Below are 24,625 nucleotides of genomic sequence, written 5' to 3'. Positions count from 1 at the left end.
TTTTACTTTTATTATTAAACAAGTGTGATTTAACTGTACTTCTGTCTCTGTCTTTTTTCATGGTTTCTGACAGTTATTCAAAAAGTTTCTACACTTTTTTTTTAACTCTATTAAATATATAAAAAAAGCTGAGATTTTTTGAATACCCCTCATACACATAACAACAAATATCACAAACAAAATGTATCTCTATGACTAAAGCCCCATACACACAAGAGGACTTATGTCCGACAGACTTCCGAAGGAGTTCCGTCGGAGTTCTGCCGGAGTTCCGACGGAGTTCTGACGGACTTTTCGGCGGAGCGGACTTGGCCACACACAATCACACTAAACTCCGACGGATTCGAACGTGATGACGTACGACTGGATTCGAATACGGAAGTTCATAGCCAGTAGCCAATAGCTGCCCTAGCGTCGGTTTTAGTCCGTCGGAATAGCATACACACGAGCGGAGTTTTCGAAGGGACCGGGTCCGGCGGAGTTCCGTCGGGAAAATTTGAAGCATGTTCCATATTCTAAAGTCCTTCGGACTTTGGCGAGTCAAAAGTCCGTTGCAGCCCACACACGATCGAATAGTCTGACGGACTCAGTCCGTCGGACTTTGGATGTTGAAAAGTCCGCTCGTGTGTACGCAGCATAAGCCCTTTACAGGATGAAGTGCGTTGGAGCTGCATGGACTCAGGAGAAGGGTGTTCTCCAAAATATGTCCCAATGAAAGGATTACGGAGCTGAGATCGGTGTGCAGTATATTTGTTTACTACATGTAGAGCAAGCCCAGGACTTACCCCTACAAGGTAGATGTGCTACACAATTTACCACACTATCAACCAACAATTCTAACCCTGAAAGCTTTTTTTTTAGGAAACATATTACAATAAGTTAAAATGTTTAGGTTCATAGAATTTGAATGTACCGCCTAACTAGTTACATTAACAACACACAGGCAGTGAAGAGAGAAGGCAATTCATTTATTTTTCTCTCTATGGCTTGATACATGCATGTTTAAAGTGCACTTTTTTGAGGATGATTAGATCCGTACATGTATGTGCCTGTCACTATACACAAAGAGAACAGTTATTTTGGGAGATGATGATTCAAGATCCAGTAACATCATAATAGCATTCTGTGAAGCTGTCTAGCAATTAACTGATGTCACTGAGACTTGCCTAAACACAGATATTTGCAAGCCGTGCAAACTAAACATTGCTTACAATGGGGCAGCAGATTTGTTAGGTAGCATCTGCAAACAATTGAAGGGCACAGTATCACATTTTTCCAACATAAGTAATATTTGAACCCATTGGATGTGTTTTTGACACATATATATGCCAGCTGAATCAGGAAAAAAGTTATGACAGGCTCTGCTGTTGTGCCAACTAGAGGTGACTAAGTGACTGTGGGTGTAATATATGCACAATATAAAAAATATTTTCTATTCCTGTTTGGTTTCACTGCTTGCATGTTCCATCTAAAAACAAAACCGTATTTGGACTTGATACATCCTGTAGCCTGAAGTATAATAATGACAATAAGAAAAATCAAAAAAAAAAAAATATAGTAAATTTAACAACTCACGGGTTGGGATTTCTTCTTTTTCTTTTTTATGACTCGGAAAAAACTTTGCTTTTCTTTGTCTTTGATTTGTTCTGAATGGCTTTTTTCTACTCCTTTCCTGCAATTAAAAAACAACTGTCAAGTATAAAAAACTGATCATTTAAATTCATTTTAAAACATAAGTTCCATTAAACGACGTTATAACCAATCACTGTAGTAACTACAAGACTGGCACTGCAATACATTATTATCAACCCTTTTGTTCAAACTTTTTTTTACATTTAAATCCCAGCTGATGCTTTTCTGTCCATCAAGCGGTTCTGGAAGGCTGTGTGAGTGGCTGCTTCTTTTGAAGAGGTTCAAAAATTAAGGCAAAACCAAAAATGTTTTCCACCTGTTTTTAGGCTTCGAATTTAGTAAACTGAGCAATCTAGTAATAGTGGTAACAAGTGCACATACAAATAAACCTGTTCATTAAGTACTGATCATCCTTTTTGAAGATGCAGACTCCAAGGTTGTCACCCTTATCCTTTCTTCACCACTTGAGGTGTAAGTGACCTTAAACAAGTATGTGCATATCAGGTCACAAGGACGAAGGTCACAAGATCATAGCCTGGAGATTGCAATTTCTAAGCCAAGTAGGTAATGCCCATATACCTAGTTTCACAGGTTCCCTGATAAACGGCATTACCCATATTCACATTCCATCTGTGCACCCACAGAGGACAATACAGGCATACCCCACTTTTAAGTACACAATGGAGTTTATTTACTAACGATGGAAAGTGCAAAATAAAGCTCATATCTTCATATAAACCAATGAGATTCCAGGTTTATTACAAAAGCTTAATTGAACAATCCGGGGTTAGAAGCTGATTGGTTTCTATGCAGAAGTGAGCCTAATTTTGCACTTTCCAGCTTTAGTAAATAAACCCCATTGTGTACTTAAAAGTGGGGTATGCCTGTACAGTCTACAGCTACTGTTTCTTCACTGGCCACTAGGTGTCTCCAAGATCACATGGTTCAGAAAATGCATATTATTCTGCATTCTGATGGGCCCAAGCAGCACTGCATTTTACAAAATGATTGCAAATTTGCAATTTTATGGTCTCTTACTGCCCTATTTGAGAATATTTTATTCATCTTGTTACCTTACACTGCATTCCTTCTTCGCTGTTATCTCGTCTCTCCTGTTTCACTGTCACCTTGGTTTGTACGGAGTTGGCAGCAATCCAGTACTTTAGAGGCAACAGATAGACATACATACTATTGAACACCCTTCTTATCCCCTGTTCAAATGCACAGATTATTGCCAGTAGTCACTGAGAAAACTAGACAGCAGTATTTCTCTTATGCTGCATTGCAAAGATAATCTGCCTCTCTGCTGATCTGTATATTGACGCAAAGAGAAAGACTCTGTGCATTATATCTTCTCAGTTTGTATGTCAAACTTGGTTTACAAAGGGTTAAAAAAAAACGATACAAGACACTGTCTGGATGCATCTGATAAAAATATTGGTGCTTGCGCTCAGCATTCATTTACAGTCACTTCCAGGTGGGCTGAATAATCTCTTCAAACACTCCAACTGAATGGAGAAACAGGGTTTATTATATTTTTACCGAAGCTCAGCAAGTTTCCCCTGAGAATGCAGCTATGAATTCCGGTGCTTAGGATTTCATAGATAACAAATTAATCACATTTTTTATTTCTTTCACTTGTGACATGGAAAGCATGGAGATACAGTGCTTTGCAGAATTATTCATCCCTCTTGTACTTTTGTAGTGTTAAAACATGGAATTTTAACTGGGTGGTTTCTGTCACTGCTTACAATATATAGTGGAAAACAATATCCAGTTTTCCAAATTATTTGCAGATAAACCTAAAAGTTTTGACGGCATCATCTCTTTTGCTGTGAAACCCCTAAATAAACTGGTGCAAGAGGTTATCACATATTTAAGTAAATTGGGTCTTCTGTGCGCATTTAAATTGTCACATGGTCTTCTTCATGAAGGGTAAAACAAATCCTAATGCCTGAACACAGTTTGGCAAGTTTGGCATGTGTTTGTAATATGCCCTGTACACGCGATAGGATTTTCCGACAACAAAACCGTGGATTTTTTTTCCGAAGGATGTTGGCTCAAACTTGTCTTGCATACACACGGTCACACAAATGTTGTCAGAAATTCCGAACGTCAAGAACGCGGTGACATACAACACGTACGACAAGCCGAGAAAAATTAAGTTCAATAGCCAGTGCTGCTCTTCTGCTTGAGTCCGAGCATGCGTGCACTTTTGTGCGTCAGAACTGTGTACAGATGCTTGGAATGTCCGACAAGTTTTGTTGTCGGAAAATTTGAGAACCTGCTCTCAAACATTTGTTGCCGGAAATTTGCGACAGCAAATGTCCGATGGAGCATACACAAGGTCGGAATTTCCGACAAGCTCACATTGAACATTTCACATCGGAAAATCCAACCGTGTGTATGAGGCATAACTGTACAAATCATCAAAACTATTTAGTATATCTAGGTGAATTATACCTAGTTTATTTCTGGACAAATTGGGCTTTCATTTGGTAGTAAATGGTAATGGATATAATATGACTTTTTCTTTATTGTCAAAGGAATACTGGCACAACATAGTAAAAAATATATAATTTTTAAAAATTTTGCTGTATATTTCTTGCTATTACCATAACCTACCAAAGAACAACCCTAAATAAATTCTCCTGCTCCAGATGGTCGCAGCTATACCACATGTTGTTTGTACCCAAAGTAGGATCTAGAAACAATAGAGCACATTTTGCATTTCACATCCTACCTAAAATATACTTACTCATACTATGACCTTAAATCTAACCTTGACACTGACCTAGCTCAAACCCTAATCTAGCTAGTTCTAGCTATTTACTTTTTCTATTAATTTATCTTTACAAACACGTTTCTTTGTTTACATATTTCTTCTCTAGCAAGGTATCTTTTTTACCCCAATTAAAGAGGAGAAAAAAACACAGGATCGGACTCTAAAGTGACTGATCACTGTGACAGCCAATTGGAGGCTATGACAGCGATCAGGTGATCATGAACTGGGCCTCCCAGTTCCCAAACATTACAAGGAGACGTGAAGCTCTCAGTGAGAGCTCGGTCTCAGTGCTTGGAGCGCACTGTGTAGCACGCTTTGAAAACACAGTGGTGTCAAACTTCCATGAGGCCACATATATGCATATGTTGGGCTTCAAGTGTTTAAATAATACATCAAAATAATTAAATAATACATCTGTTTCTGAAGGGCCCTAAGAATTTTTAGAGATGGTGAGGCCGATTCACACAAAAAGTATGAAGAGTCACTGTCATTCAGGCTCCCCCAATCCATGCGCCCGGCCCCTAATTTACATGCAGGGCGAGGGCGCCAGATGCATGGATTTCAAAGGGGTTTATTTTTTTAGAAGCACATATTTACAGCCTGATGGGGGTGGTGTGGGAGGCCCGACTGAACCCCCGAGGGGTGGGGGGGTGTCGATGGACAGAGTGCATCCGCCCTCCCCCCCAAAAAAATATATATATATACCACCAGCTGCAACTGTTCACTTATCCAGTCATGTGAAAAGCAAACGCTTGTTTATTTATATGCAAACTCTTGTTATTTTTATACAATTCTTCTTTATTGAATCAGCTTCCATATCATACTGAACTGCATGATGAAGCCCAAGGATCTATAAAAATAGGTTGGGGATAATGTTCTTGAGTTGTGGGTGCTAGGTTTTCTTTTCTCTTTCAATAAATTCTTAATGAAAATACGCTAAAATGACATGACTGAAAAAAATAGTGATAACTGTCCATAGTTGATTTTTGGGTTTGTGGATATGAAATATGTATTTATAATTGATTTGAAGTATGGTGTAAGGGAGGAGAATGGGGGTAGGTCGGGGTTGGAAGGAATGGGTGTAGAGACAAAGTGTGAGGAAAAAAGGGGGCAGGAAACAGAATGGGAGGTGTGGCAGTGCGATGTCCCACCAGGGTGATGATAACTCAGGATTCTCAACCACACAGGTTAATGGGCTCCGGGGGGGTTTCTTAGGAGGAAACTGGCTTTTTTAATTTCTTCATTGTTTAGAAAAATCCATTTTGGGACCTAGAGCCCAAAGATTTCTTAGAGACTCGGATGGGATGAAATCTCCACCCTGGGTCCTGGTTTTCAGAACCATGGGTGCATGAGTGCATTGGAAAAGACAGAGACCCAAGCCTGAGGGCCAGAGTAGTAAGGGGCTAAAAGCTATGTGGACAAGGACAGGTGAGAAAAGGATCTGTAAGGAGACAGAAGAGGGCCTAAAGTGAAAGGCCACAGCAGAATTGTTGCATGTGTAAGCCAGGAGGCTGAATCTACTGTTATTTGGTGTTGGTGGAGAAAACCCCCTGTGTTGGGAATCATTGTTGCATGCACTTTTTTTTGTTTATCTTTAACAACTTAACAACCACCCACCCGCATTGTACTGTACAAGCAGCCGCTGTAGGCAAAGCGATGTACTGGTATGTTAACTCAACTTGAGTTCAGACTATCTATGCAGCACCAATGCAGCCAATTAGATTCAAATGTTTATTCTCCAACTGTCACTTTTAAGAGCTTATTGTTTAACCACTTGAGGTCCGGGCCATAGCAGAATGAGGGCTACAGCGCGGACCTCAATTTCTGGGAGGCCATCATAGAAGTCCTCCCCTGTGCACGCTCCCTACGCGGTGGAGACTCGGCTGGTCCCGGCCCCTTACCATGTGATCAGCTGTCAGCCAATGACAGCTGATCACATGATGTAAACAAAAGCTTGGTGATCGTTTTTTTTTTCTCCTCACGCTGACAGCGCAAGGAGAAAAAAAAGCTGATCACGACTTATGTTAAATGGACATCGGTCCCAAAGAGGAAGGAGGCACATCTGCCTCCTCTGTGCCATTTAGTACCCCTGGCAGTGCCACCTGTCATTGTGCCCATAGTGCCCACCAGTGCCACCTATCAATGCCCATGAGTGCCACCTACAGTGCCTACAAGTAGTATTCAACCCCCTGCAGATTTAGCAGGTTTGATAAGATGCAAATAAGTTAGAGCCTTCAAACTTTAAACAAGAGCAGGATTTATTAACAGATGCATAAATCTTACAAACCAAAAAGTTATGTTGCTCAGTTAAATTTTAATAAATTTTAAACATAAAAGTGTGGGTCAATTATTATTCAACCCCTAGGTTTAATATTTTGTGGAATAACCCTTGTTTGCAATTACAGCTAATAATCGTCTTTTATAAGACCTGATCAGGCCGGCACAGGTCTCTGGAGTTATCTTGGCCCACTCCTCCATGCAGATCTTCTCCAAGTTATCTAGGTTCTTTGGGTGTCTCATGTGGACTTTAATCTTGAGCTCCTTCCACAAGTTTTCAATTGGGTTAAGGTCAGGAGACTGACTAGGCCACTACAACACCTTGATTTTTTCCCTCTTGAACCAGGCCTTGGTTTTCTTGGCTGTGTGCTTTGGGTCGTTGTCTTGTTGGAAGATGAAATGACGACCCATCTTAAGGTCCTTGATGGAGGAGCGGAGGTTCTTGGCCAAAATCTCCAGGTAGGCCGTGCTATCCATCTTCCCATGGATCCGGACCAGATGGCCAGGCCCCTTGGCTGAGAAGCAGCCCCACAGCATGATGCTGCCACCACCATGCTTGACTGTAGGGATGGTATTCTTTGGGTCGTATGCAGTGCCATCCAGTCTTCAAACGTCACGTGTGTGGTTGGCACCAAAGATCTCGATCTTGGTCTCATCAGACCAGAGAACCTTGAACCAGTCTGTCTCAGAGTCCTCCATGTGATCATGAGCAAACTGTAGACGAGCCTTGACATGACGCTTTGAAAGTAAAGGTACCTTATGGGCTCGTCTGGAACGGAGACCATTGCGGTGGAGTACGTTACTTATGGTATTGACTGAAACCAATGTCCCCACTGCCATGAGATCTTCCCGGAGCTCCTTCCTTGTTGTCCTTGGGCTAGCCTTGACTCTTCGGACAAGCCTGGCCTCGGCACGGGAGGAAACTTTCAAAGGCTGTCCAGCCCGTGGAAGGCTAACAGTAGTTCCATAAGCCTTCCACTTCCGGATGATGCTCCCAACAGTGGAGACAGGTAGGCCCAACTCCTTGGAAAGGGTTTTGTACCCCTTGCCAGCCTTGTGACCCTCCACGATCTTGTCTCTGATGGCCTTGGAATGCTCCTTTGTCTTTCCCATGTTGACCATGTATGAGTGCTGTTCACAAGTTTGGGGAGGGTCTTAAATAGTTAGAAAAGGCTGGAAAAACAGATAATTAATCCAAACATGTGAAGCTCATTGTTCTTTGTGCCTGAACTACTTCTTAATACTTTAGGGGAACCAAACAGAATTCTGTTGAACTGAGGGGTTGAATAATAATTGACCCTCTGAATAAACTTTTCACTATTTAAAAAAAAAAATTAAACAAAGAAATAACATTCTTTTTTGCTGCAGTGCATTTCACACTTCCAGGCTGATCTACAGTCCAAATGTCACAATGCCAAGTTAATTCCGAATGTGTAAACCTGCTAAATCTGCAGGGGGTTGAATACTACTTGTAGGCACTGTATCAATGCCCACAAGTGCCACCTATCAATGCCCATCAGTGGTGCCAATCAGTGCCGCCTATCAGTGTAAGCAATCAGTGCCCATCACTGCCACCCATCAGTACCCATCACTGCCACCTCTTGGTGGCCATCACTGCCACGTCATCAGCGCACATCAATGAAGGATGAAAAATTACCTGTTTACAAAATTTTATAACAAAATATAAAAAATATATATATTTTTTTAATTCGGTCTTTTTCAATTTTACAAAAAATAAAAACAGCAGAGGTGATCAAATACCACTAAAAGAAAGCTCTATTTGTGGGAAAAAAATGATAAAAATTTAATTTGGGTACAGTGTTATATGACCGCGTGACTGTCATTCAAAGTACGACAGCGCTGAAAGCTGAAAATTGGTCTGGACAGGAGGGAGGTTTAAGTGTCCAGTAAAAGTCTGTTCTGGGTCTGGAACTATCCCTTAGTTGCATATTTATGGTACAGCTCCCCAATCTTGCGCAATGGTCTAATGCAGTCTTTTTAATCATGCTACCTTCAGGTTTCTTCAAGGTTGCCTTTGTAAAATCCCTAAAAAATGCCCAAAAATTGTATACAAGCCAGTTGGTGGAGAAAACCTCCTTTTAGTTACACAAAGCCACAGGCTTTCATTGTGCACCATTACCATCTTTCAGCCACTGGCATTAGAGGAGACATCGGGCACCGGCACAGCATCCTTTTTTGCCCCTGCCCCTTTTCGTCAGTACTGGGGTCACATTAGCTGAGTGAGGGAGAGAAACCGAGGGAGAAAAGAAACATTGGAATACTAGTCAGTATCATTGTGCAAAGATGTATTTGCTTTGGAAGAATAACCTGTAACATTGGGTGTCCTGCATGTGTGGATGTTGCTGCGTAATGTAAAAAATGTTTGGTTTCGTTTTTTACATGTTAATTATCCAAAATTTTAAAGGGCGCCTTGACTAAAAAAAGGTTGAGAAACATTGGTCTAATGTTTCATTTATAATGCTTGAAAAAAAAGAAGAAACACATGCCATTCAAATATATTTTTAGCATGCGTGTAAATGTGCAAGTTTTATAGATTTCCCTTTAAATAGTTTCTCAACATAAACCTCCTTTTTGCTGAAATACATTGAAGCTTCAGGAATGATAGCATGTTCAATTATTCACAGCATTAAGTCAGCAGCTATGGCAGGAATCCCAAGAGTAATGACTGCTAAGAGTCACAACCAGTGACCTCATTTTGAAGCTTCCCTTCCTAACACGGGAAACACACTTATTATCTTAGCTCCACTTGTTTAAATTCATCAGGCAAGTGCTGTGCGTGTAGCTAGGCTGCAATAAATAAACCAGAAAAGAGATGTAGGCAGTGCACCTTTTTGTCCAAATCTATAGGGAGCTGCTATTATGACTTCAGGATTAATAACAGACAGTAAAGACTAGATCACATATCATAAGTCTGCTGCCTTTCATTTAATAGTTACTCTACAGATATTCTGTTGTCAGACCATAGATACAAGGGGATATATGTCCTTACATGGGCTGAAAATAAGACATATTACTAATTTTTATTACTTAAAGTAGAACTAAGGTCAAACTATTAGATCACATACATGACGTAGGCTGCTATATTAGAATAGATAGAATATATAGAATATTAGAAAGGTTTATTTTTTTGGAACATGTAAATACCTGTTGATCCTGCCAGTAAAACTACTGGATAGGGGGACAACATCCTTCTGCAGAACTTTCACCATGGCTGTTGTAGCTGCCTTATATTTTGGCATTGTCGACAACAATCAGTAATTAGCCATACCTAGCTCCACCCTCAGCCCTTTGGATTGACAACTCACTGCTCTTTTGTAGGAGCTTAGTGAAATGATGTAAAAGCCCTGCATAGTCCCACCCACCCCATCCAGCACCGATTAGCATGAGAACGTTTGCTTTCCAGCTGCATTTATCATTAAAAACATTGACATTTAATATGCCAACTTGCCTTGAAAATGCCTGATTATCACTCTGCCAGGGTAAAACAGAGGCTTTAGATGGGATTCAACCTATCTCACAAAGGTCTCATTCATCTTATTCATCAGGTTCATCTCATTAGGTCCAACTAACCTAATGAGATAAAACATGCAAAGAAACTAGGTTGGGTGTAGATTTAAACTGGACTACCCCATTGTTCATACTAAATGTAGCCAAGTTCTGGGCAGTTTTAGGCCTGATGGTGACCTCCAAAGTCAGGAACAGCTGACATCCTTCTGTGTAGAGTGGGTTACAGGGCATGGTGGGCGTAATGCAAGATAAAACGGTGGGCGCCAGACACTTTTTGAATGCAAAGAGATTTATTATCTCTTAAACAAAACTGTGGGAGAGAGGGTTGGGGCCAGGACACCCTTAGCCCTTGTACACACGGTCGGAGATTCCGATGGAATGTGTCCGATCGGACCATTTTGTCAGATTTTCCGACCGTGTGTGGTCTACATCGGACTGTTTTTGTCTGAGTATCCGACGGACCAAGTTTTCCAACTTGTTGGTAAAATTTCCAGACAAAATGCTCCGATCGGACATACTCCGATCATGTGTAGAGAATTCCGATCGGACAAAGTGCCACGCATGCTCAGATCAAATTCCTACACCAAAGCTATTGGCTACTAGCGTGAACGTAGTCCCGTCGTAACGAAATAACGTCATCACGTTGGATTTTCCGACAACTTTGTCCGACTGTGCGTCCGACGGATTTGGTTGTCGGAATCTCCGACCGTGTGTACAAGGGCTTAGGTAGATGCAATGTTAATTGGCAGACTCTGAGACTTCTATAGGCAGATGAGACTTCTATAGGCAGACAGCTATACAGGTGAAGGCCTCCAGCTGGACACCACTTCTGTATAGGTAGGATGCTGTCTCCTATGGCAACAATCTTGTGGAAGTTACTAACTGTAATTGTATCCAACTATTTGCAACACACACAGTTCTCAGCTTACGCCACAATCACTCACTGTGTGTCTTTACTCAATGAGCTCCCAGTCTCTCTCACTAGACTTCAGATTAAAAAGCCATTGGATCCCCTGAGTTCTTCCACTGTTAGCACTCAGTATCTTCCTCAAACATCACCCCCGCTTCCCTGCTGGGTCCCTAGCTTGGCACTCACAGATACTCCTCAAGCGTCACCCCCTGTGGACACGCTAGGTTCCTGGCTTGGAACTCACTGATGCTTCAGAAGCATCTCCTCTGCTGTCCTGCTGGGTCCTTGGCTTAGCACTTGCTGAAGTTTTCTCACTTCTTTGTCGTCCCCGGCTGGTGAGAAGTCTGCTCTGGTACTAACCTCAGCTTACTCACAGTGGTCTCTGGTAATAAGATGGATGGTCCCTTAGTGGCAACAGCTTCCCCTTTACCTCCGACCACAACAGGTTCCCCGGCCGGCGAAACTATTACTTCTGGTTGGACTACAAGCCCACAGACCCAACCCTACGCTGCTCTCCTGCTTCTGGATAGGCCCTCAGACTGCCTAGCAGCCCGATATCCCCAGGATAGGCCTCAGGCTTCCAGCCTAGCAGCCTGGGACAGCAACACATGTCCACCCAGACAGCGTTCCGGGTGGCACAGAACCCCCGATCACCGGACTCCACCCAAATAAATAGGCTCTCCCAGCAGGCCAAGGGCCCCAAGAAAACTCTGCCCATTGGCCTGGACACCCCATTCATTCATAATCTGTCCTTGCTATGCCCTTGTTTTATCCAATGCCACCAGATACCCAGCCACTTAGTGACAGAAGAGAGAAGTGCAGCAATTCCATAATTAGGGGGAAATCAATTAATCGCCTAACAATTGACCAAGGTAACTATCGCCTGGCAACTAAATTTAATAGCAGTCCTGCCTAAATATCAGGATGTTACATAAATAATCAGAGGCAGCTGTAAATTACCAACTTAGCACTCACTCCTACCTATGAAATATAATAGAAAGCAAAACTGTAAACATTACATAAGGATCATTAGGATTCAGTCCAATAAATTAAATCATAATTTGCATCTTTCAGGGCAAAATTGATTGGTAAATTGGTAGGTTAGCTCTCTAAAACATACTGAATGTTTGCAGCAGGGCTAAGAACTCTCCTACATCCCGATGGTAGAGCACCAACTTATAAATGTACCCCCTCCGATGAAAAAGACAAGCATTACAATATATCAGTGTGCAGTACTACTGCTTCTAATTCAGTTTTTATAGCATTAATGAAATCTATGGTCCAAAATAAGCTATTATCTATTTGCAAATATTCTAAAACTGTCTAATGTACAATACTGCATTAGCGTCACTGCAGAATCTACTAACAGTGAAAAATGAAAACAGGTGCTCACCAGTGATCGAAAGTAGTCTGTCTCTTGGAGTGATTTGTTGCTGCACTGTTGTCAACTGGGTGTGAAGAACTACGGTTTGACACACTATTTTCATGAAAATTTCCCTCTGGACGAGGTGATGGAACTGTGAAGAAGGAAATGGTAACACATCAGAAGTACAATAAATGAAAAAAAAATAATTGTGAGAAAAAATAAAAATAAACTTACAGTCCAAATAATGCTCTTCAATATTTCTTATACTTTCTAGCTAGCAATATTGTACGAAGTTATGGCAATTGCCCCACTATCCACAGCAAGAGCAGAAGATATTTACATCTCCTCCCATTCATTGCAATTCCCCAAAAAGTCTGTTCTTCTATCCGTGAACCCAGAACAGTAGTAGCACAACAACTACTAACTTCCGGATTACTGTCTCTGGTCCCATTTTCAGGCCTCATTACAAATCTTATCACTGTGATGGGTGGCCTCGCTAATAGTGACATGCGGGAGGCAGGAGGCAGGAGGTAGGAGGGGTTGGTCACAGCCAGTGAAAGGAAAGCCAGCCACTGTTTGCAGTAGAAAAGTACATGATATAATTCGGAATCCAGGGATGTTAGACAGAAGAACAGATCTTGTGTACTGGCACCTGGAGATCCCTACACCACAATTTAGGTATTCTTTTTCCTCAGGTGGGTGGAAGCAAGCATGCCATTTATTCTTCTGTGGCCAACTATAGATCCAATACTCTTAGTATAAATAACAGATACCGCCTAAAACACAGGGCTAAGACCCCATTCACACCTGAGCGCTTTGCAGCTTGAAGCCTGAAGCTACAAAATGCTAGAGGGGAAAAAAAATCTATTATTCTCAATGGAGATGGTTCACATCTCCACTCCATGTCGCCTGAAGCCGAACGCCTGAAGCTCAAACAAGTTCCGGACCCTTTATTGTCGCTCAAATTGAGCAGATTTGGGCGTTTTTCTTCTTTTAACATTGGTGACCTTTTGCCCTGCACAAAATCGTGGCAAATCGCGGTAAAAAATGCCGCAAATAACGCCACAAAATCAATGTAAATTTGCGTGATTTTCTGCTTGAAAGCGCTATGCTCAGGTGTGAATGCAGCCTAAATTTCCAACTGGTTGTCAAGCTGCTATAGAGTTAGGATTGGGGAGCATCAAAACAAGCACAACTTTAAAAGTGACCTAGGAAAATGTATAAATTCAAAGTCTGTTACCAGTCTTGCTGGGATGTGTAAAAATTAATTGAAGAGCAATCTGAAATGTGATCCACCCTTTTCTCAGAGAACACATAATCAAGTGAGTGGCACTGGAGGATTTATTCCATGAAAGGAGATCATTTTAGTCCTTCTAAATACTATTACTCCATGGTAGCCATAGATTTCATGTCTTTCACTGCTATGGTTTCTGTATTTGGCCCACCTCAACATAACTTATAAGGACTACATCTCCCTGAAATTAAAAATATAGAGGACTGATTTATTTCCATTAAAATACAAAGCCTTTCTGCCAGATTTATATTGCAGCCACCAGAGCATAGAAAGAGTCTCATTCAAATACATGATAAGATGTAACATGATTTAGTAAGACAAATAAGCCAATGAGAATATAAAGTGGACAATTTTGTTCATTTTGCAAATACTGCATTTCTCCAGTTTATCAGTGAACTGAATATGCCCGTTATGTTAAGAAGACGATCCACAGAACTTAAAAATAAAATCAAAAATCTATTCAAATGTGTAACCAGCAGTTATTCTCCGGTTACAAAGAATCATTGTGTCCACCTCTACAGTACCGGAGGGAGGACTGCAAGGCCATTAAAAATGTTACATCAAGGGTCATGGTGCTCTTTGTCCCCCTAAGGCACAATATGTTTGACATCATCCTGAATGACAGCGTTGTTACCATGAATGTATATTACAGTATTGTTTTTCCATGCATTGCTTTAGAAAATATTAGTGCAGCAATCATAATTTATACAAAGAACAGCTGTTACCTCTGTAGAAGCTTCCAACCCTTCGAGGGACCGTATCACTGTAACTATGGCGGTTTTCTTTGGAGGACGCCCCATCATCTGCATGTGTATCATGATAAGGACCTCCCTAATACAAATAAATAGACAAATCTATTAATGCTTGTGTAAAGATTTAACTGTGGTATTTACTAAAAGACAAATTAATCAAGTTGAATGTAATAACTACAGAAAATTCTATATACCGACCACCTCCAGGCAAAACTGGGAAGGTTTACAGTCTCAGCCTGTCACTTTTTTATTACCATCTGTATCGGGAGATTGTTGGGGAGATTTCCAACAATGTCTCCAACAATGGTGCAAGTAAAAAAAAAAAAAAAAAACACTTTTTTGTGGTAAGAGGAAGCATTGGAACTTCTAATGCGGCGTACAGACAATCGAACATTCCGACAACAAACCTGTGTTTTTTTTCCGATGGATGTTGGCTCAAACTTGTCTTGCATACATATACGGCCACACAACTGTTGTCTGAAATTCCGAACTTCAAGAACACGGTGACGTACAACCTGTACGAGGAGCCGAGAAAAATGAAGTTCAATAGCCAGTGCGGCTCTTCTCTTTGATTCCAAGCATGTGTGGACTTTTGTGCATCGGAATTGTGTACACACGCTTGGAATTTCCAATAACAGGTCTTGTTGTCGGAAAATTTCAGAAGCAGCTTTCAAACAGTTGTTGTCGGAAATTCCGACAGAAAATGTCTGATGGAGCATGCACACGTTCGGAATTTCCAACAACAAACTCACATCGAACATTTGTTGTTTGAAATTACAATCATCTATATGCAGCATAAACATGTTTTTTTTCCTGCCTGTATCTTCCAATCTCAGTGACAATTGTTCCTCTCATTTTTGGTATGGGGCCATAGCTTCAGGAAATAAGGGGAAATTTCACCAATGGGTCACAGACTAAAATAAAAACCCACTTTATCCAAAACTTGAAAAAAAAATGTGCCTGGTGCAAGGATTTCAGTGCCAATAATATTAGAAGATATAATACTATCTTTTTAGGTCAGCATTTAACTCACAATTCACACTGATTTCACATTTCTTTGAAGAAATATGAAAACTAAAATATTTTTTAGAAATACAACTATTGATCAATTAAAGGTACACACATGTAAAAAGGTGTGCAGCCTTTATTTCCACATGCTATCATTGTACACAATTAAAGATTTACGGTATGTGATGATCAAGTCCATTTCTGATCTGAAAATTTCCCATGGAAAGGAAAATTTAAAGTGGTTGTATACCCTTTTTTAACATTTTTACCTACAGGTAAGCCATTTTAACTTTCTATAATGATTCTTTCAATCACTGTGTATTCATTAATTTTGTTTTATGTTTGCTTTGGTTAACATGTCACTTTAAGAGTGCAGATCATTTTTTATCTATTGCTATTTGTGTGTATTTCACTTTGAGTTGCTGCTATAGTTATTAGGTTTGCTTCCAGCGCAGTTTTAATTTTTATATTCATGCGTTTTTGATACATTATTATTGCTGCTGCTATTTTTTCATCCTACGGTTATTTAGCCACCAGGTTGGTCAACACCGAGGGTGTCTAAAATTTTTAAAGCCGGAGGCGGTGACTTGGGTGTCCTAGTCCCTAGGCTCAAGAATCTCATTGTATCTGAAACTGGGATATAGCCTTCTTGGAGACCTATATTAAACATCATATGGTCCCCTGCAGTTAAGGTGAGAGGTCTGTCCCCAGAGAGGGGAGGCCCAGCTTGAGGAATGGTATAAATACTTTAATGATGCAGCTGTCAATTTCCTCAATTTTCTGGTAGAAAGAAAAGCCAATAAATTATCGAGGATAGATGAGGAAATTAAAAACATTAAAGAAGAATTGATCCCTTTAAAAAGTAGTGAGGAATATGGTGAAAGATTAAATATTTTTTTTTATTTATTAAAAAAGAAAATAAAGAATAAAAAAGTAAAAAGAAATATAACAGGGGCATGTATGATTATCAGTTTCAAGTGGTGTTTGAGTGGCAGAAGAAATTATATATTTCTGCCACTCAAACTGCCACCATAAACTGCTGGTGTCAATTCTACCATGGACACCACCACACAGATCAATAGTCAGTCAGTGGAAGGGCAGTCTAAGCTTTCTTCTAATCAGAGTAACCAAATTAATGATCACACTAGATCCCATTATAGGGGACCTAAGTCAGTGGGGCAATATGGGTAATAACCAGCAAACGGTCCACTTTCCTATGGTCATGGCCAACAAAATTGGAATCATGGCCCTCATCGAGCTCAGGATCAAGGTTGGGTTCAGGGTTCACCACCAGCTCATGGTCAAGGTCATATTAGTGGCCAGTGACAGAGGCCTCCACCTTATCGAGCTACTGCCCAGGCCAATCAGCGGGGATATGGTCCCAATCAGGCATATGGATACAATGGTGGCCCATACGACCCGGTTGTTCAATATAATGGGGAGTGTGATAAAAATGAGTATGATTACAACATTCCTGTTCACAATAATGTTTTCCCCTTGATTGATATGGGGGGCCCAGTAGATAGTAGACACCCTAGAATCAACTATAGTGGCAACGGGGGACATCAAAATGGCCCATATGGTTTCAACCATGTGGAACAGCAGGATAGAAATGTTATTGACAACCAAGATCATCAGATGTCGGGTTTTCCCCAGGCCCAACCAAGGTCTCAAAAGAGTCGTAGAATAAGAGAGGAACTAAAGGGGGGTGGCGTGTTCAGTCCAAAAAGGAAAAGGACATAAAGGCAACTGGGATCTATAATCTCAGTTCCCAGTGCTGACTGACTCAGAGGTAAGAGTATTGGACAAGGGTCTGAAGTTTGCTCCGCCTAAAAGTTTGAGCAAATTTCAGACCTACATGGATGTCCCCAAGTATGTCCGCAAATTAAACATCCAAAGGTATTTGATTTCTAATCCTATTAAAGATAATAGGGCAACCTCTATTGAATATCAACATTCCTTTAATGTGTCACTGTTCAACCTTGCTCTCTCATTGAGGGTTTTGAGAGATTTGGACAATATGAAGTTGAAACATGTTAAGATGAAAAGGGATTTAGAGAGAGGCATTGAGTCACTATGTGCTAACAAGGAGCTGGTTATACCACCAGCTAGCAAGGGTGGAAGAATTATTATCCTTGATAAAAAAGATTACATGAAAGAAATGAATAGGATAGTAGGGGATGTGGATACCTATACCCCTTTTCCCTCCAATCCAAGCAGGAGATATAAAGAGAAACTTGAGAGTTTTGTTCAGAAAGGTTTCAATCAAAACATTTTAAATAAAAAGGAGAGGGCATTCTTGGTTCCTAAGGCACCAAGAGTACCTATTATATACTATCTTCCAAAGATCCATAAAAGTCTTACTTGCCCCCCGGGTCACCCAATAGTTAGCTATATTGACTCCGTTACATCCCGGGTGGGCAAGTACATATACTTCTTTTTACAATCTTTGGTTCGCACCATGCCCTCATACGTTAAGGATACACGTCATGTTATCAATCTCTTATCAAGATTAAAACCACGTGAAGGGATGTGGCTGGTGACAGTGGATGTCACCCTGCTGTACATGATCATCCCTCATGAATTAGGCTTGGGTGCTGTTAGATATGTTTTGGATCGGGACTCTAGTCTCTTGAGAGAACAGGTCAGCTTCATTATGGAACTTCTTGAGTTTGCTGCTACCCATAATTTTTTCTGGTTTGATGGTCAATATTTTCGCCAGGATAGGGGTGTCGCTATGGGGGCTAAATTTGCCCCAAGCCTGGCAAATTTATTCATGGCTCAGTGGGAGGAGGATGTCGTCTATGCTCAGGGGAGACCAGAGGTGGTCCTATAGGCACATTACATAGATGATATCCTCCTCCTTTGGGATGGAAGTGAGGCTGCCCTGTGTGAATTTATGGACTCACTCAACATAAATAATAGGGGGGATACACCTCTCATATGAGGCAAACTGTAGGGAGATTAACTTTTTGGATCTTAAAATTTCTGTCAAGGGTATTTAATAATATTCTTAATAATAATATTACATGCCCTTTTCATCAAAAGATCTCAAAGTGCTACAGGTTAGGAACAAAAAAGAAAAATAAGCAATTTATACAACAAAGCGAACATCTAAAAAAGTCAAAAAGCTTTACTAAAAAGAAATGTCATAAGACCTTTTTTAAAACAGTCATTGGTTGGGGAGCCCTCAAGGTGTCGGGTAGGGCATTCCACAGGAGCGGGGCAGCTGCACAAAAAGCCCTGCCTCCCATTGTCGTCAGTCTAGTTCTAGGTATTTGAAGAAGGTTTGTGTGAGTAGAGTGGAGGGAACGTGATGTGTTTTGTAATTTGAGAAGTTCTTTAAGATAAGGGGGGCATGTCCATGTATGCATTGGTGTGTAAGGAGAAAGACATTGTACTCAATCCTGGCAGAGGCAGGAAGCCAATGGAGTGAGTGAAGAATAGGGGTAATATGCTCATGTTTCCGCACTCTCATCAGGATCCTTGCTGCAGAGTTTTGGATATACTGAAGCCTCTGCAGACTCCTCCTAGGAATCCCAATGAGAAGTGAGTTACAGTAATCCAGTCTGGAGGAGACAAAAGCATGAACCAACTTTTTCGGCATCTGGGAGGGAAAGAATGGGACGGAGTTTGGAAATATTATGGAGATGGTAAAAGGAGGTCTTGCATAGGTGATTTATATGGGCTTCAAAAGTGAGTTGGGAGTCAATTTTTACATGTTTATCACCTCTACATTTTTTAAATCTACCGAAAGAAATTCTTACATTCCGGTGGATAGTTGCCACCATGCCTCCTGACTCAGTGCCTAGGAACCAGTATTTGAGGCTGAAGTGTAATTGCACTGAACCTGATGAATTTTTGATGCAAGCTAAGACCCTCACACAGAGATTTGTGGACAAGAAGGCTTTGTCCGACATACTCAATCAGGTTATGTTGTTAAACAGAGTAGATTTATTGAAAGAAAGATCTTCCGAACAGCATATGGACAATGTTTTCAAAACTCCCTTTATCACAAGTTTTCAAATCAACACCAGAATGTTAAACATATTAATAAACATTGGCATATTCTAGGCAATGACAGAATATTGAACACCATTTTGTCAGTCAAACCTCGGGTGGTCTTTAGGGGTGCTCCCTCCTTGATGGATAGATTGACTCCCTATGTCCTTAACCCCCTTAACAATAAACCTTATTTTTTTAGAGAACTCACAGGCTATTACCAATGCAGAAAATGGCAAGTGTGCTCTCTTAATGGATGTAGAGCTAAGAGAACGACAAGTGTTGTTTCTAGCTACACGTCCAAGGAACACAAGATAGAGCCCTCCCGGGGGTAGACTACTTGTGGGCAGGCCGAGGCCCCCTTCAAGTTCGCTTAAACGAGCACATCAACAATATTAGGAAGGGGTTTACCAAACATTCTGTATCTAAGCACTATTTAACTGCCCATAATAGGGACCCCTCCAAGACGATTTTTTTAGGGATAGATAAATTTAGTCCCCACTGGAGGGGAAGCTCCCTTGTAAGGAGTATCTCTAAACTCGAGTTGGCGTGGGTACATAAATTAAAGACCTATGTCCCCTATGGTTTAAATGTAGATGTGAATGTCAACGCTTTTATAGATAACTCTTGATTAATATCTCTCTAATTTTCATTATGACCATATACTTTGAATTGTGTTTGTTGGACTGATTGCTGCTATGGCTACTTATGATGTAAAAATTATTTGAATCTTGGGTGGCTACTTCTTTTATCCTTTGTTCAACTCATTGGTCGGTATGGTTCATATGGATATTACCATCGGGGTTCAACTGTGACATGCCCGTCAACGTATTCACATACATGAGTTTTTTCAGTGTAGAAGATGGTTTTTCAGTTCCTATTTTTGTCATATATATTGCTCTGATAAGGGTAAAATATGTGTTTATGGTGAGTTGTTATTAGATTTAGGTTAGGTGCGTTTTGTTTCTCTTTCTACCCTTGTTCCTACATTTTTTAATATAGTACATTAAGTTTTTTAGCATTCGTTTTTACGAGTACTCACTGTGGAGACGTTCGATCGATTTTGATGTTATCGGCCAATTTGTCCACATTGGCTACAATGCCCCACCCCCTAGGGGGGTTTAACACCATGAATGTGAGGTGACATATGATATACATAGATATAGTACATGAAGTTTTTAAGCATTATTTGTTAGGAGTACTCATCGTGGAGATTTTCAATCAATTTCGATGATATGTCTGATCTGTCCATATGGGCTAAAAAGTCCTCTCTGGGGTATCACATCTTTAATGTGAGGTGTCAAATTATACACCTAGTTTTTGATGCAGCCCTTAAAGGAAAACATCTTATTTTTGGTGATAATTTGATGGGTAACCAGCCCTTGAAATAACATGCACTTAATTTACTGACAGTGGAGATGACTGACCGATTTTGTTATAATTGGTCATTCTTTCCCCACGTGTGGCCTTTGTTATTGACAAGAAAGTAATTTCCTAGCCACAGTGGCTACTACTTAGCCACAAACGTGGATGGCGTGTTACAATATTTTCAGGTTATGTGTGTAAATTTGTTTATAAAGTTAGCTGTTTGAGTATTATGGTTTTCAGTATCCTTCATGCTGATCGAATATGCAAGTCATCCTTTGAGCCCATTTTGGTAGTTCAATTGTAATGGGTATGTTGGTGCAGTGGTGCGTGCTTTTATCGCTGTCTATCCGAGTGTTTTCCACTTTCCCATATTCAAAATGGAGTTTTCAGAATTAGCCACCTGAGATTCAGAACAAGGTTTGGTTGCATGTGCTTACTATATAAAGCGGTGGGTTAGTACGTTGCCCGTGCCCCAGGACGACAGCAGATTAGTGACGTAACCCCCCGGAGTGACGTGCTGATGTCACGGTGCTGTTCATGTCCCGTTTGCATGGGTGTTTGTATTGTTGACTTCAGAAACAAAGCTATCGCTACACTCCTGGAGCTCTGACAGGAGAAACGTTGACTTCTCACATAGAGCATCTCTGCCTGCCCCTTCCCTCTGGAACCGAGACCAGAAGGTCCAGCATTGGAGGTATTATGATATCTATACTGCCAGCGCCCCATAAAAGTATCAACTGTAAATTCAAGAAATAAGTTCAAGAGGTGGCATGCACCTTGTTGGACTTAACTCCTAATAATCCAGAACATTTTCCCAAGTGATTGAATTTGTGGATGTCACAGACTTGGGGCTGCAGGAGGAGAACCATTGCCTGGAGAACTCTGTGTTTTACTGTGTTTTCAAGTTATCCAGAAGGAGCTGGTCACTAGCTAACTTTTGGCTTCCTATGTATACCGTATTCCTATGGGGGTGTCAGACTGTCTGAGGTGGGCATTGTCTGTGATAATGTGATTAGCTCTACTGTCTAAGGTGGCTATTGTCTGTGATAATGAAAATAGCTCTTGTCCTGACTCTAGTCCCATTTACTTCAGAGAGTTTTTATGTTCCCATCTACTTTTGCTTGTGTAAGTATCTTCTGTTGAATTCTCCATAATGTAAAGTAAATGTAAAGTATATAGCAGGGACAGTGGGAACCAGCAGGTGTGCAGATTCAGCAACTCACGTACGGAGATCTCATGAAGGATATAATATATTTTGAGGCAGTCTAACATGAACCTGTACTTTACCCAAAGCAACAGGACTACTTGATTGCTCACCTACCTACTGCTTATATGCATCTTCCCTTCACTTCACCACTGCTCTGTTCAGTTGCTTCAGCAACATGGGAATTCTGGAATATCAAACTCTCTCCTCTTTCTCCCATGACACAGCAGCGAATGGCTAGGTCCAAGCACTATCTAGTGGGGAGAGAGTCATTAGGCTAGCTATAGATTGCGCACATTTCTTTTCCGGCAACCATGGGCTGCAGGAAAGAAATTTGCATGATTCCCCTGTCAACACTGTCTTCTCCCGCCAGGAGAGCAATTGCCTTCTCCTGCCAAGAGAAGACCTTGATTATTGGTAGTGGCTAAAGCAGCTGCTTGCAAAAATCACATGTGAACTCAGCAGGCTGGTTGTACCCAGGTTGATTGATCAGCTTGGTACAATTAGCCTGCCCATTAATGGTTTGAATCTCAGCCGGTTCCTGCAGTGTTTCCAGCTCCTACTAGTCTGACTTGATCCTCATATAGGATCTTTTCTCTTCACTCTGAAATGCAATGAGAGTGGTAGTGGTAGGGTGTCAAATGATTACTTATTGCAAACAATAGACAGGGGGGAGGGCAGTTAATAAAATGTTTTGTTTTACCCCGCTGAGCAGTTTTTGGTGGACTGAGGATTTAGCTCTGATTTATAAAGCCTGATGGGTTTCATATATTTTAGGAATAAACAGACAATTCTTTAGTTCAAGGATAATCTGTCATTGTATCAAGATACATTCTGCACCTTTTAAGAATCATGATAAAAGAAAACCTGCAGGGTGACAGATACATTTGTTCGACCGGTAAGTACTAAACGGTTGTCTTAACTTACAAATGATCCAGCAGTAGCAGAAGCCCCGACTTTACGGTCAAGTAAACAAATTATTACATGCTCTTGTATGTTTTGAAGGGCTGAAAAATGCTAAAATGACCACATGATATACCAAGGTTGTTTGAAAGGACTGTTCACCACAGACACTGCCGAGGTATGCCCCGTACACATGATCGGACTTTCCGACAACAAAACCATGGATTTTTGTTTGAAGGATATTGGCCCCAAATTGTCTTGCATACACACGGTCACACAAATGTTGGCCAACAATTACGAACGTAGTGACATACAAGACGTACGCGATATCCATTACAAACATTTGTTATATCTCCATCTCGTACTTGATTACTTGATTAGCAGCATAGATGATGATGGCACCTCACTGGCCTGATCCCTCCTGTGTCACAGTGACAGTCTCTCTCCATGCCAGGTGGTCCTAGCCCTTGTACACACGGTCGGACATTCTGACAACCAAATCCGTTGGATTTTGTCCAACGGATTTTGTCCGAAACTTTTGCATACACACGGTTGGACAAAGTTGTCGGAAAAAATCTGATTGTACATAACGTGATGACGTTATTTCATTACGACAGGACACATTCCGTCGGAATCTCCGACCGTATGTACAAGGGCTTAGTTCTATGTAGCTATATAATCAGATATTACCAGAACAGTAAGAAATAAACAGACAACCGAGCATGCGTGGACTTTTGTCAGACGGACTTGGCGGAAAATGTAAGAACCTGCTAGCCAACATTTGTTGGCGGAAAGTCTGACAACAAATGTTCGATGGCGCATACACATGGTCGGACTTTCCACCAATAAACTCACATCCAACATTTGTTTTCGGAAAATCTGATCGTGTGTACGGGGCATCACAGTTGTAGGTGTAAGTTATTCCTTCACAATTCAGTTTACAGAAATCATCTCTTTCTTACTGTTCTGGTAATATCTGATTATATAGCTACATAGAACTAAGCCCTTGTACACACGGTCGGAGATTCCGACGGAATGTGTCCCGTCGTAATGAAATAACGTCATCACGTTATGTACAATCGGATTTTCCGACAACTTTGTCCGAGCGTGTGTATGCAACAGTTTCGGACAAAATCCAACGGTTGTCAGAATATCCGACCGTTTGTACAAGGACTAGGACCACCTGGCATGGAGAAAGACTGTCACTGTGACACGGGAGGGATCAGGCCAGTGAGGTGTCATCATCATCTATGCTGCTGTCCGTGTCACTGAGAGTCAATATGATGTGTGTGTGCCTGCCCACTCTAATTTCTTGCTCTCCTGAGTCTTGTCCCTGAACTACTTACCTACCTACTATATCAAAAATAAAATAGGAAATATGTTTTTTGCCCTAATATCTACCTTAAATAACATTGCTAATTGCATATTGTACTAAATACTGAAGTTTGCACTTTTGGAAATTCCAGTAAAAAATGTGGCTGTGCCAGTAACGTTTGGATGTTGTGTCAGTAAATTTCAATCTGGTAGGTAGTCAACACTGATCCCGGGAGGCAGTGAGTTACTAAGCTGTAACTTTATAGCACATGTGTGCATGCA

The 24,625-nt window shown here is 41.0% G+C and overlaps 1 protein-coding gene across 6 annotated transcripts in view; it reads right to left on the bottom strand.

Annotated features, from left to right (window-relative positions):
- Window positions 1-24,625, bottom strand: part of CDKL5 (cyclin dependent kinase like 5) — a 532,110-nt gene that overhangs the window by 22,357 nt on the left and 485,128 nt on the right. For all 6 annotated transcript variants that reach the window (XM_077480758.1, XM_077480757.1, XM_077480763.1 and 3 more), the window contains 3 exons: window positions 14,518-14,623; window positions 12,526-12,649; window positions 1,576-1,672 (listed from right to left, as the gene is read on the bottom strand). In XM_077480758.1, coding sequence (XP_077336884.1) covers window positions 1,576-1,672; window positions 12,526-12,649; window positions 14,518-14,623 — 327 coding nt within the window. The remainder of the gene's footprint in view (window positions 1-1,575; window positions 1,673-12,525; window positions 12,650-14,517; window positions 14,624-24,625) is intronic.

This window comes from Lithobates pipiens, unplaced genomic scaffold, assembly GCF_037356315.1.
Source record: "Lithobates pipiens isolate NorthernLeopardFrog02 unplaced genomic scaffold, aLitPip1_a1.2 Scaffold_16, whole genome shotgun sequence".
NCBI lineage: Eukaryota > Metazoa > Chordata > Amphibia > Anura > Ranidae > Lithobates > Lithobates pipiens.
Note: the sequence above shows the minus strand (reverse complement) of the source record. Positions and strands in the feature narration are given on the sequence as shown.